This window comes from Ictalurus punctatus, chromosome 4 (assembly GCF_001660625.3).
Source record: "Ictalurus punctatus breed USDA103 chromosome 4, Coco_2.0, whole genome shotgun sequence".
NCBI classification, from domain to species: domain Eukaryota; kingdom Metazoa; phylum Chordata; class Actinopteri; order Siluriformes; family Ictaluridae; genus Ictalurus; species Ictalurus punctatus.
In genome coordinates, this window is record NC_071284.1 from 10,608,368 (window position 1) to 10,622,907 (window position 14,540).

Below are 14,540 nucleotides of genomic sequence, written 5' to 3' on the forward strand. Positions count from 1 at the left end.
CTTTTAAAAGCTCTGACTCCTATTGTTAAGAGAAACAAATTTCACATCACTGTGGAACATTACTATGGAAGAAAGAAAGCAGAAAAAAAGCGAATTCAGGTATTTGACTTGCACATCTAGCGCTTTATCATAATATTTAATGAGTTATATACACTTGAATCAATATCAGTTAATTCTATGCGCTGAAAAAAACATGAAAATGAATACATTAACATTTTTTATATACATAAACGCTTTTTAAAATAATTTTACAAATATTATATATAAATATATATATATATATATATATATATATATATATATATATATATATATATATATTTATATATATAAAAATTAAGCAAACAAGATGTGACTGAAGTGTACACTTTCAGCTTTAATTCATGGGGTTTAATAAAATATTGCATTAAAGGTTTAGGAATTGCAGCATTTTTCCCCCCTCCATTTTCACAGGCTCAAAAGTAATTGGACTAACTAACATAAACATAAATATTAGGATTATTCTTAATACTTGGATGCAAATCCTTTGCAGTCAATGACTGCCTGAAATCTGGAACCCATGGATATCTTCAAATGCTGCGTTTCCTATTATTATAAACCGTCAGGCATGGGACGCATGCAGAGAAGTTCCAAATACTCATCTGTTTTTTGCTTTTTTTATTCATCAATTATTCATTTAATTATTAATCATTCATTCAATTATTCATCATATTACTAATCTAGAACCCATGGATATCTTCAAATGCTGAGTTTCCTATTATTATAAACAGGCAGGCATGGGACGCATGCAGAGAAGTTCCAGTTATTCAAGATGAACAAAAAATCCGAAAACGCCTGAGTTTTATGAAATGGTTCTGTTGTAGCATGGTTGGTACACTGGTCTTTGTTCTTACAGTACTGAGTAAGGTAAGATGTGTTGTTTACCACTAAAAAACTTTACATGTACAATATTGTGCAAAAGTGTAAGGCATATGTAATGTAATGCTATAAAGCAAAGATGCCTTCAAAAATATTCAAATGAAACATTTCTACATTAAAAAAAGTCTATAAACAGCAGTAAAGAGTAATAAAATAAACAAAGTCAATATTTAGTGTGATTAAACCTATGCTTCATCAGTAGTACATTTATTAGCTGGTAAGGTTTTCTGAGCATCTTGGAGACTCTTCCACAGTTTAGCTGGAGACAAATATCTGTATATAACATTGAATTTTTGTTGAAAAAAGTAATGTTTGGAAATATAAAATGCTTTTGTACTGAATCAGTAATGCAGAAGTAATATGAAAATATCTATAACAAAAGAAATGTGGTTGACTAAAGCAGGGGTTCCCAAACTTTTCCAGGGCAAGGCCCCCCAAATGGCATTAACATTTGACCGAGGGCCCCCTTTTGCAAGATGTCTTTAAAACACATTAAAAATACAGACTTCTGAATATATCGCCCTTTTTTTTTTTTTTTTTTTTACTAATAATTACATCTTACATTACATTACATTAGGAATTGGTTTTGTGTGTGTGTGTGTGTGTGTGTGTGTATGTGTGTGTGTGTGTAGTTGTCTGAGAGTGAGAATATATTTTTCACACCAAATTGTTGAGGCCCCCAGGTGCCCCCTGGCGGCTCCCAAGGGGGCCGCGGCCCCTATTTCGAAAACCACTGGATTAAAACATATGAATAAACGTTACCTCTAAGAATATCTGTTAACATTAAATTATCATTCTTTTTGTGTAGACATCCTTTCTGATTTTGGTAACACTTGCAAGCAACGTGACTATGAGTGCTCCTATAGGACAAAAATCGAGCGCTATGCTGAGTATCGGCTGTGTGTTGGTTGGACCAAATATTCTGCTTCTGCTCAAGAGTCTATGGAAGTTCATTTTCAAAAGTGCAATAAGACCATCAATTAAAACAATCATTTGGGTAAGTACATTTATTAGGACTGGATAAACATAAATTACTTTGACTTGATTTTCATCTTATTAACCTTATCAACAATAAGCATATTAGATCTAGTAGTGGCGCAAGATTCAGTGACCAGGAAAAGAAGTTATATAACATATCTGTTTATTTACCTCCTAGGTGTTGTTTGTTGAGTTTTTGGTGTCACTTGGAGAAGCGGTACTTACAGTGGTGGCCATGCCACATTTTGACATTGTCACCAATGTGATGATCTTGAACAGCGTAAGCATCCTGTCAGCAGTATTCCAGGTAGTCGATCAGTGTCGTGCAAGATGTAAACGGGAAGATGTTCCACACAAACCCAAGTCCTGCAAAGTGGAATGTGGAAAGTGGTTCAGACCAATTACTGCAATCATCTTCATTATTCTGGGCTATAGCCTCTTCATAATAAGCTACTTAGTAACAGAAGAAAGCCCCTTGCAAGTAAAAAGATCTGTGTATCTGGCCATTGTAGGAACCATTTTTGTTTCATTTAACTGGTGGGAGAATTACAGCAGTATGTTTCCATTTTTGAAAGACATCTCCAAGGACATAGCCAATTCCCAGAATGTGGTTTGCATTCTGTCCAGTGTGATGAAAATACTGGTCACTGCAGCTGTGCTTGGAGCTATTGGAATTGGAGATCCTTTAGACTGGACTTCCCTACGCTTGACCCCCACATGTGTGAGCAATACCATCTTTGGTTTGATGGGAATCCAGATTGTTTCTTCTGCAATGTGCCGTTGGTTTGTTGTGGTGGCTTGCAAGATGCATGCCCTGCGTCGCTGTTTTGTCGTGCCCATGTACTTGTCCTCTGTGGTTGTTCTGCTTCTGTGCCTGAGTCCACTTGCCATTTTCAAACAGAAGTCTAAATCAAACATGAGTTTTTGTATGAACCAGACCATTAACACTATTTCACTTAATTCACTGATGTATGACATCACATATACACTTTCCTCACGGCGTATTGTGTCAGAAATGAATGTTGTAGGATTGGTGGTTCTTGGCATGTGTGCCCTTAGCTGGTGGCTGGGACTCATACTAAGCACTGGTTACATCTGGTTTCTGAAGATCCAGCGCATCGAGAGAACTCACGACCTATTTGTAAAGCGGATGTATGAGGGAGCATTTCTGGAACAGTCCATGTTGCTCAACACACGTTTTGTGGCCAGGGAGAAAAAGAATGATGAAGGGTATATACTGACGTCCTGATATCCTGATCTCAAAACATGACTAAATGTATAATACAGTGTGAAATGCAGAATTAACATTAAACATTGCCGTGTTTCTCCTCAGATCAAAAGGCCCTGTGACAGTCTATTTATGTGCAACAATGTGGCATGAGACATATGATGAAATGATGAAAATAATCATCTCAATGTTCAGGTAATTTGAGTCTAATATACAGAGCCCTCCACTAATATTAGCACCCTTGGTGAATATGAGTGAAGAAGGCTGTGAAAAAGTATCTTTATTGTTTAACCTTTTGATCATTTGTTAAAAAATTCACAAAAATTCTCTGCTCTCATGGATATCAAACAATTGCAAACAAAACACAGGTTTATAATTGATAACCCATTGATATTAAAAAAATATTTTAGTACCCCTGGGTGACTAGAAACAGAAAATTGCTCAAGCATGACTTCCTGTTTCACAGGGGTATAAATATGAGGAAAGGTTAAACAATAAAGACAATTTTTCACAGCCTTCTTTACTCATGTTTACCAAGGGTGCCAATATTAGTGGAGGGCACTGTAAATGGGAATGTGTGTAAAATAAACTTGTTTTCATTACAAACAAGAATTTGTGACCAGGCTCGACAAATTTCGTCCAAAAACGAACAACCACAATGATGCTTCCTTCGAGTTCCATATTTATTTTGACGATGCTTTTAAGGATGTGCAGAATGGCACTATGCGACATGTAAACGAATATGCTGAGATCCTAGTGGACGTAATCAAAGAAGTATACACGTAAGCATTATCACATGACCTATTTTAAACAAGTAAGGAAATTACAGACAAAAGGTAAAAATAAACCACTACATGTTTGGTCATGTAATAGAATTTTTAGTGACGACGACCTGTGTATATTCAAGAAGAAGCCCCGTCTCCCTCAGCAGAAGATCATTAGCACACCGTATGGAGGTCGTCTGGAGTACACACTTCCTAAAGGCAACATAATGATGGTTCACCTCAAGGACAAACAGCTGATACGACACAAAAAGAGATGGTCCCAGGTAAGTTCCAAAGCATGCTACAATTAAATCCACTGTTTTACTTTAAGCCCCAAAGTGTGGTGATTACAATCTGTTTCAAACAGATCATGTATTTATACTACATTCTTGGCTGGAGACTCAACAGCAAGTACTTGAAGATGTTTGAGATGTTTGGACATGTGGATAAACTGAGGAACAACCTAAAGGTAAGGAACTGGCATAGGATAAATGGTTCTTCCATGCACAGCTTAATACTTTATTAACCTTTTTGGCTCCTGAGTGGTGCAACAGAAAAGCATTCACCCTGTCATCAGGACACTGAGAATTTGAATCCTGACAATGCCATTGGTGGCCAGGAGTCAAGAAACAAAATTGGCCTTGCTCTCTGGATGGGATGTATGGCATATTCTGTCATCGCTGTTATGTTTATCATAATGTTTATATAATTTATATCATGGGGCTTATGTTTTTGGACAAAGGCAGACAGCAAGTTCATCTAAGTGTATCATGCTGCCCTGAGCAACATGGAATTTGGCTTCATGTGTCTCAGAGGAGGCACATGTTTGCCCTTACCCTCTGTGCTTGGTAGCTGTCATGTCATGGGGAGATTTAGACAGTAGACAGGATATCCAAATTTGGGAGAAATGGAAGAAATGTTTTTTTTTTTAATAAATAAAAAATCATAAATAAATGATTATAAAAATAAACAAAAACAGGTCTTTCCTGGATTCATTAACTAACCTAACAAACATATCCTTGAAGACGAATTTAATTAATATAGGTTTATTAAACAGCCTTTTTCTGATTTAGAAAGAGAAAGAAAACACATACATCTTGGCCCTGGATGGAGACACAGATTTCCAGCCCTCTGCTGTGATGTTACTGATTGACAGACTTAAACTTTACCCGGAGGTGGGAGCTGCCTGCGGCCGGATTCACCCCACTGGCACTGGTATGATGATTGGCTTGTTGTTTGTATGGTTTTTAGTTCAAATTCATTCATAAATACCAGTAGTTTGCATATAAATGTGTTCAATTCCACTATAAAGATGAATAACTAGAACTAGCATGCTGAGGTCATTAAGTAACTCTTCACAGCATACAGTATACAGGAATATACGAGTGGAAGAAAACAGATAATAAACCTGCTGATCTTTATATCTGTTAAAATTGTGTGTCTGAAGGGCCCATGGTGTGGTATCAGAAATTTGAGTATGCAGTGGGCCACTGGCTGCAGAAGACGGCAGAGCATGTGTTTGGCTGTGTGCTCTGTAGCCCAGGTTGCTTTAGTCTCTTCAGAGGTGCTGCCCTCATGGACGATAATGTCATGAAGAGATACACCACCAAACCAACAGAAGCCAGTCACCATATACAGTACGACCAAGGTATTAGCTGACGCACATCTTCTAAAACATTCAGCAGTAATTTGGTATAATGCTAAATTGTGGTAATTCCAGACACTAGTTTACACCAAAGCAAAGCCTGTGGATTCTTAGTTCCAGTCATTATGTATGCATAAAGAATGTTTATAACTGCTGCCATCTGCATCAGTTTTCAGCTTTAAATACCAGGTAGATTATGGATAAACACTTTTAACATTACAATGAAACCAGACCCAGGAATCAACTAATACATGATTTTAATCATGTAAATGTAAAATTAAGTCTGCCTAATAGGTTAACGAGCAGTAAAAATTCTAAATGTTCTAAATCTCTTGTTTCTTCTTGTACTATTGCATGATTCCAGGAGAGGACCGCTGGCTCTGCACTCTCTTACTGCAGCAGGGCTGGAGGGTGGAGTATAATGCTGCATCAGACGCCTACACCAACGCACCACAGGACTTCAAAGAGTTCTACAACCAGCGGCGGCGCTGGGGACCCTCCACCATGGCCAACACCATTGACCTGCTCGGCTCTGGGGGCCTGACCACTCAGCAGAACAGCTCCATCTCTAAACCTTACATCATTTACCAGGTCATCAGCATGGGTGCCTCCATTTTGGGCCCTGCCACCATCTGCCTGATGATAGCAGGTGAAGAGCTTCCCTTTCTTTCATCTGGAAAAAAAGAAAAGAACTGTTAACATGCTGCTCCTAATTTATAGATGAAAACTCTAATAATAGCCAACATGGTTGCTTCACTCTTATGTGTAATAATCTTTTAAATTTGTCTGTAATGTCTCTTGCAGGAAGCTTCACTTTCATAATGAATATGGAACAAAATGCTGCTCTCATTGCAGCCACAGTGCCTCCAACGATCTACGTGGCACTGTGCTTCAAGGTGAAAGCTGAAATACAGATCCAGATAGCAGCAGTCATGAGTGTTCTGTATGCGTTCCTCATGACTGGAACGATTCTCTCCATCATAGGTAGCACTTTTTTCAATATCCTTATAATGGACTCTTATGATTTCTGCTTTTTATTAGATGATTTTTATTACTACATTATGGAAGTAAAATGCCAAAAAAAAAAAAAAAAATCAAATAAAAATTACATCTGACCATACATGACAGTATTTAACTGAATATATCTTGTGAAAAGGAATTTGGTTTGGAAAACAAGCAGGCAAGTGGGAACCAACCTGACCTCAACCTTATCTGTACTGTTCCTTCTTAGGTGACATAGTAAAAAATCAGACATTTATGACCCCCAGTGGCCTGTTTCTGATTAGCATGACTCTACTGTACTTCATCACAGCAGCTCTTCACCCTCAGGAGTTTTCCCTGGTCATCTATGGGGTATTGTATTTCCTCTGTATACCCAGTGGCTATCTCCTGCTTTCTATTTACTCCATTGTGAATATGAACAATGTCTCATGGGGGACACGAGAGACTGGTGGTAAAGTGGAAACTGTAGCGGTGAGTGCCATCAAGAGGCAGGTCATACAGGCTGCATGCTGTAAATGCCCCTGCTGGAATAACAGTGACACTACAAGTGTAAATGAACCACCAACGAAATCCACAGTATCTGAGGAGGGAGATCTTAAGGTCCACATGGATTCTGAAGAAACTGAGAGGTAAACAAACAAAAAAAAAATCATTACAAAAATGATTTCCTAATCCTATCAAGATGAGTAATTTGAAATGAATTATGACAGTATTTAGGAAATATTTTTCAGCTATATATGGGTAATATTTTATATTTGCAATCACCATACTTTTCTACAATTTTCAGCATAATATCAGAATTTCAGTCTGCAATCGTGCTTTCTGGCAATCTAAAAACAAAATACTTCCACAAGTCTGTATTGTATTTATTTCCACATTTTACAAATTAAAAAAAAAACGTTTACCACCACCACCATGTTGTACAATATCTAAATGTGATTTGTTACCTAGCAATACTATAGTGGTTTAAATATTTTTCTATTTGAATCTATTCACTAGGTCAAATGAATGCATCACACCACAAACTCAGCGAAGTAAGTGCCAACATTTACAGTAGATGCTACAAAAAATTATTTGTATTCACGATTTACATTGCACTTTATAAAGGATGATCATGTTTTCCTCCCCGATTCTATTTAAATTAATACATAAAGGCTGGATCGAAGATCTGCAAGTAAAATCTCATGATTTTCCACTTCACCAGGACACACTCTCAGAGGTAGAATTAATATCTTCAAAAAGTCTCTGAAAATGTACATTTTATTGTAAGTATTTGACCTTATTCTACATATTTTCTCCTGATGTTCTAGGATGAAACTGAGTTTTGGAAAGAACTGCAGAAACGGTATTTAGAACCTCTTAAAGAGAACAAAGAGCAACAGGAAAAAGTAGCAGAAGAGCTCAAAGGCCTTAGAAACAAGGTCAGACCGTATAGAGTATGTAGAAATCATAAAACATTCCAAACAAAATGTATTATTACAACTGATCTTATAAGATTTATTTTCTTGTTTAGGTGGCATTTGTATTCTTTATCTGCAATGCTCTTTGGTTGATGGCTACCTTCTTCCTCCAAACCATTGGCAAGCCTGTCACCCTGAGTATTCCAAAAATGTATCCAAATGGGATTGTGGCAAAAGACGAAACATTTTCTGTTGATCCAATATCACTGATGTTTCTTCTGAGCTTTACATTGCTACTATTTATGCAATTTTTCGCCATGCTTTATCACAGGTAACTAAACCTACTTTAACTAACATTATTATACTGCATATGAATTAAACATACAATGTATGGGTAACACTCCCATAATTAATTAAAGTATGCACAGTATTAATGTGTAATTTTATTATTGACCTTTTATGGGGGGGGTTTTATGCTAGATTTAATGCTAGAATTTTCAGGTGGTCCATGTCATTCTGAATGATATTTTTCTATCTGTAAATACAACTGAGAAGTAGTAGTGAAATGACAGTATTTATGTAGCATTGCAAAATCTATTGATAATGCATGGAATGCAATGGCCCAATCGTTTAAATTTAGTCTTGTGTGAGTACAATACATTATTTAACTGAATTTTTTCAAAAGTGAAAATTTATTGGCATGTAGCTTATAAAAGAAAAGAAAAGTAAGCTAAATACTTTCCACAATAGTCTAGCAGTACAATAGCAGTTGACTGTGTGTGTTTATGTAAAATTTATCAATAGATATATAATAGAATGTTACACATGTGTAGTACTGCCAGGACAGGTTCGTTCAAAACTCATAGAGCATTGACCTTTGCTGGTTTCCTTGCCTGGTACAATGTAGCACATGGGTAGCCTATAAAAGGTTCCACAAGGTTGTGCTCATCATCTTGCTTTTCTCATCAGCCTAAGTGAGCCAGGTAGGCTCTCTCAGTTGTAGAAACACAGTTACATATGAAAACTTCCATTATACTTCTTTATGGTCTGGACTTCCAGGGCTATTTCCTTCTGAAGTAGAATATGCCTGCATTATCACTTCATTTACTCAGTTGGCCAACTAATCTTTAGAGAGTAAAGCACCGTTATGATGCTCCCTAAAACAACCAAACTGAAGATAGCTGGCAACCACTTCCACTGTAAACAGTGGTACATTCTGCATGTCCTCTGGGCATTATCTCCAAATGTGCCACCAGATTAGAAATACAATTTACACTTTACAAATTAGCATACATTTCCCAAACCAGTGTGTCAGTTTGTATATATTTGGGTTGCCAGTATGCTTGCCCTTTTTTCAGGTTGCAGTTTTAATACATATATAAAAGCTCTTTAATGAAACGAGTAAATTGTGGAAACGACCAGTCACTTGCTTGGGTACTGCAGTACTTAGGCATTTGCTTAGCTGTATTGAATGGAGGATCCTATGGCAGTCTTAACAACAGCCTGCAGCATATTTTCTGCAACTGCTCCAGTGCACTACTGTATTACACTCTGATCTTCAGAATGCTTTAGTTCTAGTGCATGCGTTGATCATGTTCATCATGAATCTACATCAAGGTCTGGCAGAACAAACAGCTCGCCATCCTCGCCTGAAAAACAAGAGGTTACGATCTTGTGATGAATCAATTACATAATTATGAATCACATAATGAGGTTATATGGCTAGTTATACTGTGTACGCAGTGCTCATTCTGCTACATGCTGACACAAACAATAGGCCATGTGTCTGTTTTAATAACACGGTTAACTGTGCAAAAATCATAAGAAATCAAATGCAATAGCAAAATTAGACTTAATAGCAAGAAACAAAGAATTAGAACATTATACTCAGTGTCTTTATCAACTCCTTGGCAAGTTATGAATGGAAAAGAGGATGAGTATGATACAGCAGGGACACTTCATAGGCTTCCAATGTGGGATCATTTTGCTATTTGTACTCAGCAGTGAAACAAGCAAATGGGAAAATGCCACTAGATCAGCAGGAAATCACCCTGGCTGTTCTGAACTTATAGAATTCAGTAGAATATAATTGACTGTACTAGGTTGTAGGTTCCAGCCCATCCAGTTTTTTTCTGATTTGATTGTTGTTGTTGTTTTTTAGAATCTACACATTAATCCATTTTGTGGCCTACATTGACACTGAAATTAAAACTGTCAATAGGAAATAATCAGTTGAATCTAGTCATGATAAAACGGTATGTTTTCTTTAGAATTTAAAATCAGTATATAACAAATATGAGTGAAACAGCGGGAAAAAATATGATGTTTGGTTGTGATTTTTCTATAGGTTCTTGAATCTTCACAAACTAATGATCAGTCTGGCACACCACTGGAAATGGATTCATGCAACTAGAACCCATCTGCTAAAGGAGAGATGATTAAAGTGCAACTTTAATCTAAGCTCTCAAAAGAGAAACCATGCTTACCTCAGCTGAAGGACAACCTTTTTATCATGTCTAGCTGTTAAATGCATTACTATACATAAAACTACAAGAAAGAAAGTTACAGATGCACCTACAAGATACTAGTAGACACTAGACTTGGGGTACACTAAAAATCCATTGTATAGCATCTCTGGTTGGTCAACCTGTTGGCTGTACAGCCAGATGACATCTCATCTGTCCAATAAAAGCAGCGGACTCTAGCTCTTTTACGCAATGTGTCCATCAAATACTATAGTGTATATGTTAAGGTAGCACCAGTAGAGGCTATTTATTAGGAGACTACTGAATTGATTGATATTAATAACTTTTCACTATTTATTGATTGATTCATGATTTCATTAATCTATCTCATTATCAAATGGCTCACTGATAATAAATAAACACATCTTCTTGGTAATGCTTTATTTATTTATTTTTTTGCTTTGTGCTCTTAGAGATGGAAATCCACATTAATTCTTTCCTACATCAAGCCAAATTCAAATATATGGAGGAAAGCAAAGCACAGGCTTCGCAATACATATTACAGAAAATAATCAGTTAACAGCAGAAATCGTTAAGTTTCAGACATTATTAAATGTATTCATGCATATGTATACCTCTGTGTTGGATATATCATAATCAGTTAAACAAGTGACTATTGGTTTAAAATTGCACATGACCATTTCCTGAAGGGCAAAAGGGAAGCTCTTATTGTGAAGTAACCGGAAATGTGTGGGGATTTTGAGGGGTGTGAATGGTGTGGTGGAAAAAAATGGCGGTCGCTAATAAAGTTGTGATCGATTAACTTATGAAGTGTGTCTTTGAGTGTGACAGAAATGACACCTGAAGGTCATCTACTTGGTATTGTGGTATTTAATGCCATTGTATTATTAGACTAAGTGTTTGCTGTTAAAAAGGAAATATGTTGTTTTCTTATCATGCCATTTCACATTAGAGCTGCGGTCAAGAGAAGGACCGAAAGGCAAAGCCGATGGCAATGGGAATCACTCCAGAATGTGGCAGTACTTGACAGTAGCCATGGCTGGAGGAGCTGAGCAGGGTTGACAGCAAGCATCAGACAAGCCTAGTAGCAAGCACTCTGTGCTGGCCCTGAGGGAGGCTGCACTCAGCACTTAGGAGGCCTTGAAAGCAGACAAGGGAGCAACAAGAAAGCTCCTGCGAACTGAATGACTCAAGATGCACACTTGAAATCCATTACCAGTGAAAGAGTAGCCATGCTGTAAAAGAGGTCATTTGCAATCAGGGTGGGAAGTTGGCTGTGTAAGCCAGATCACTCCTATTCATGACCTATGCATTGTGCATTGATTGTTTGGCAGGAAAACACCTGGAGCGAGCAGCCCCATCAATCCCCATGGCTCTACAGCCATGGCTGGAACAGGCTGAACAGGTTTTGATTCCCTTTGCAAGCTCTCAGAAAGCAACTGCATTTGTGAAAGGATTTTTGCAAGACATGCTTAGGTCTGCCAATAGTAGTGGTGCCCTAGGGCTGTTTTTAACTGCTCAGGTTCTGCTGGGTTCATGTTTCTAACATGGTTTGCCAAAGCTGGACTGGAACAAGTTGAGTGGCCACAATAGAGCCCCAACCTGAACAACTGAACGCATTTGAATTGAACGCACATGAATTGTAAGGCCTGTAAGTAAGTAGACAAGTGAGTCAGCAAGTGAACAGTTCTCTAAGTTGATGTGTTGGAAGCAAGAAAAAATAGCAAGTGTAAGGATCTGACCAACTTTGATAAGGGCCAAATTGTGATGGCTAGACAACTGTATCAGAGCATCTACAAAACAACAGGGCTTGTGGGGTGTTCCCGGGATGCAGTGATGAGTACCTAACAAAAGTGGTCCAAGGAAGGACAACCGGTGAACTGGTGACAGGGTCATGGGTGCCCAAGGTTCATTGATATGTGTGGTGGTGCAAAGGCCTGTCCACTACCGAAAGTGCCTACAATGGGAACATGAGCATCAGAACTGGACCATGGAGCAATGGTAGAAGGTGGCCTGGTCAGATGAATCATATTTTCTTTTACATCATGTGGAAGGTCAGGTGCATGTGCGTCACTTACCTGGGGAACAGATGGCACCAGAATTGAAAATAATTGAAAACTGATTGAGTTGAGTTACATTAACATAATTTGGTTTTGAACATCAAACATGATTTGATCATATCTTTTCAATGCCCATAAAATTTTTTACTTCACCTGAGCTGAGGCTGCTGACATTCTGCAACAGCACATTACCACTGTGTTATTCCACCACATACACTTTACCCATGTTAATTTAAATACTATAGTTATAGTACCTGTTCTGTATGAATCGATCGAAATTAAACCAAATATTCAAAATATTTTATGTATTAATTTAAAAATGTGACAACATTTATCAAATGTGTTGTTACAGAAATAGCATGTTCACAACGTGATTTACACATCCTGACTATCATGGATAGTCAGAGGTGGATAGTAACGTGCTACATTTACTTCATTACATTTACTTGAGTAACTTTTTGAAAAAAAAAAAACTTTTAATTGTTAACTGGCTATACTTATACTTTTACTCAAGTTCATTTTAATCACAGAAATGTACTTTTACTTCGCTACTTTCGGTGTTTATTGTTCAATGTTAATGAATATATGTACCGACACACACACACACACACACACACACAGTTCTCCATGTAGTCTGAAATTCAGGATTTCCCTTCATTTTAATCAGATCCGAAGTAACTAGTAATTTGCTACTTGAGTAGTCTTCTCATTGTATACGTTATTACACTTGTTCAAGTAATTATTAACATTACTACTTTTACTTTGCACCACCGCATCTTTATCCCCACTGAACAGTTGCTCTGCGAGGGTTCAGCTCTACGTGACCAGCCGACCTACATGTTAGAGGAATTATCCACACTCAACCCCCAGCACAGGTGCAAATGGCCCATAACCCTAGGCCCACACAAACCCAAAGTGTGGAGGCCATTCCACTGAACTACCCAAAAGATATTTCAAATGAAACTGTATGAAAAGTTTACAAAAACAAGAGACTGACAGAAAATCCAGAGACTCTATTTACAGACCTCCATGAGGATGTCAGCACCAGCAACCTGATCTTTTACATGAATAAACCCAGAGACATCACTAGTGATTTATGAATAATAATAATAATAATAATAATAATAATTTAAATTATTATTAATAATAATATTAATAATATCAATAATAAAGTGTTTTATTTTCTAATATTATATTATGAAATTAATCTTGATATTAGGCCCATATTAATAAATAAGTCTATTTCACTACAACCACTAACCAAGAGCAAACAGTAAGTCACTGTATGGTACAGTAGGACAGCTTATTAAAATATTCTACTTTTTTGTAAATTGTGGTAATATTTAAATATATTTATTTGAAGTAGCACTGAACATGAATCCCCATCTGAATGGCCCACTATCATCATGTGACATTAAACTCATATGATCATGTCTGCAGAGTCCAGGGTTTCATTTGGGAGCAGATCAGCAGAGCTTTAGGAGGGAATGAGGAGGAGGAGGAAGAGAAGAGGGGTGTATACATGTGAGTGTGTGTGTGTGTGTGTGTGTGTGTGTGTGTGTGTGTGTGTGTGTGTGTGTGTGCGTGTGTGTGAGAAAATGTATATTTGAAAAAGCATTTGTATGTCCGTGGTATAAGCTAATCTGCTGAATACTAAGTCATAGCATGTTATGTTTACATTTATACCATTTTTAAATTATATTGGTACCTTTTGGCACCTATATTTTGCCCTACCTGTTATACCTGACACTTCCACACTAAAACTGTGTATTGGTTGGCACTAGACTGTCAATTACTGTCCCTACTGTCCTGTTTTATTATTATTGTACTGTCCTGTGTTGTTAGCACACGTCTGCACGTGCACTTTATGTAAAAATGTGCAGGTCTTATTTAGTTCTGTGTCGTCTCATGTCTCACGGTTAGTGTGTTGTTTTATGCAGCACCTTGGTCCTGGAGGAACGTTGTTTCGTTTTATTATTGTTTTAAATAAAACAATAATACATGCAAATAATACTTCTTTTTACCATTGGAAACTGAAATGGAGTTACACAATTCTTAA

The 14,540-nt window shown here is 37.2% G+C and overlaps 1 protein-coding gene across 1 annotated transcript; it reads left to right on the forward strand.

Annotated features, from left to right (window-relative positions):
* Nucleotides 1-29: 29 nt before the first annotated feature.
* Nucleotides 30-11,223, forward strand: LOC108263942 (chitin synthase chs-1). Its single transcript, XM_053677945.1, has 18 exons — nucleotides 30-99; nucleotides 771-906; nucleotides 1,727-1,915; nucleotides 2,075-3,126; nucleotides 3,230-3,319; nucleotides 3,748-3,906; nucleotides 3,998-4,172; nucleotides 4,256-4,357; nucleotides 4,962-5,103; nucleotides 5,336-5,536; nucleotides 5,898-6,182; nucleotides 6,338-6,517; nucleotides 6,765-7,164; nucleotides 7,535-7,569; nucleotides 7,690-7,754; nucleotides 7,846-7,956; nucleotides 8,049-10,190; nucleotides 10,283-11,223. Exons 1-17 carry the CDS (start codon nucleotides 65-67, stop codon nucleotides 8,268-8,270), a joined length of 3,579 nt encoding a protein of 1,192 aa, XP_053533920.1. The 5' UTR covers nucleotides 30-64; the 3' UTR covers nucleotides 8,271-10,190; nucleotides 10,283-11,223.
* The last annotated feature ends 3,317 nt before the right edge of the window (nucleotides 11,224-14,540 follow it).

Excerpts from the sequence above, each read along its gene's own strand:
- LOC108263942 (XM_053677945.1), top strand. The coding sequence starts at position 65 with ATGGAAGAAAGAAAGCAGAAAAAAAGCGAATTCAG. Across the intron at positions 3,320-3,747 it reads ATAATCATCTCAATGTTCAG|GCTCGACAAATTTCGTCCAA; the intron begins GTAATTTGAGTC and ends ATTTGTGACCAG. Across the intron at positions 3,907-3,997 it reads GTAATCAAAGAAGTATACAC|AATTTTTAGTGACGACGACC; the intron begins GTAAGCATTATC and ends GTCATGTAATAG.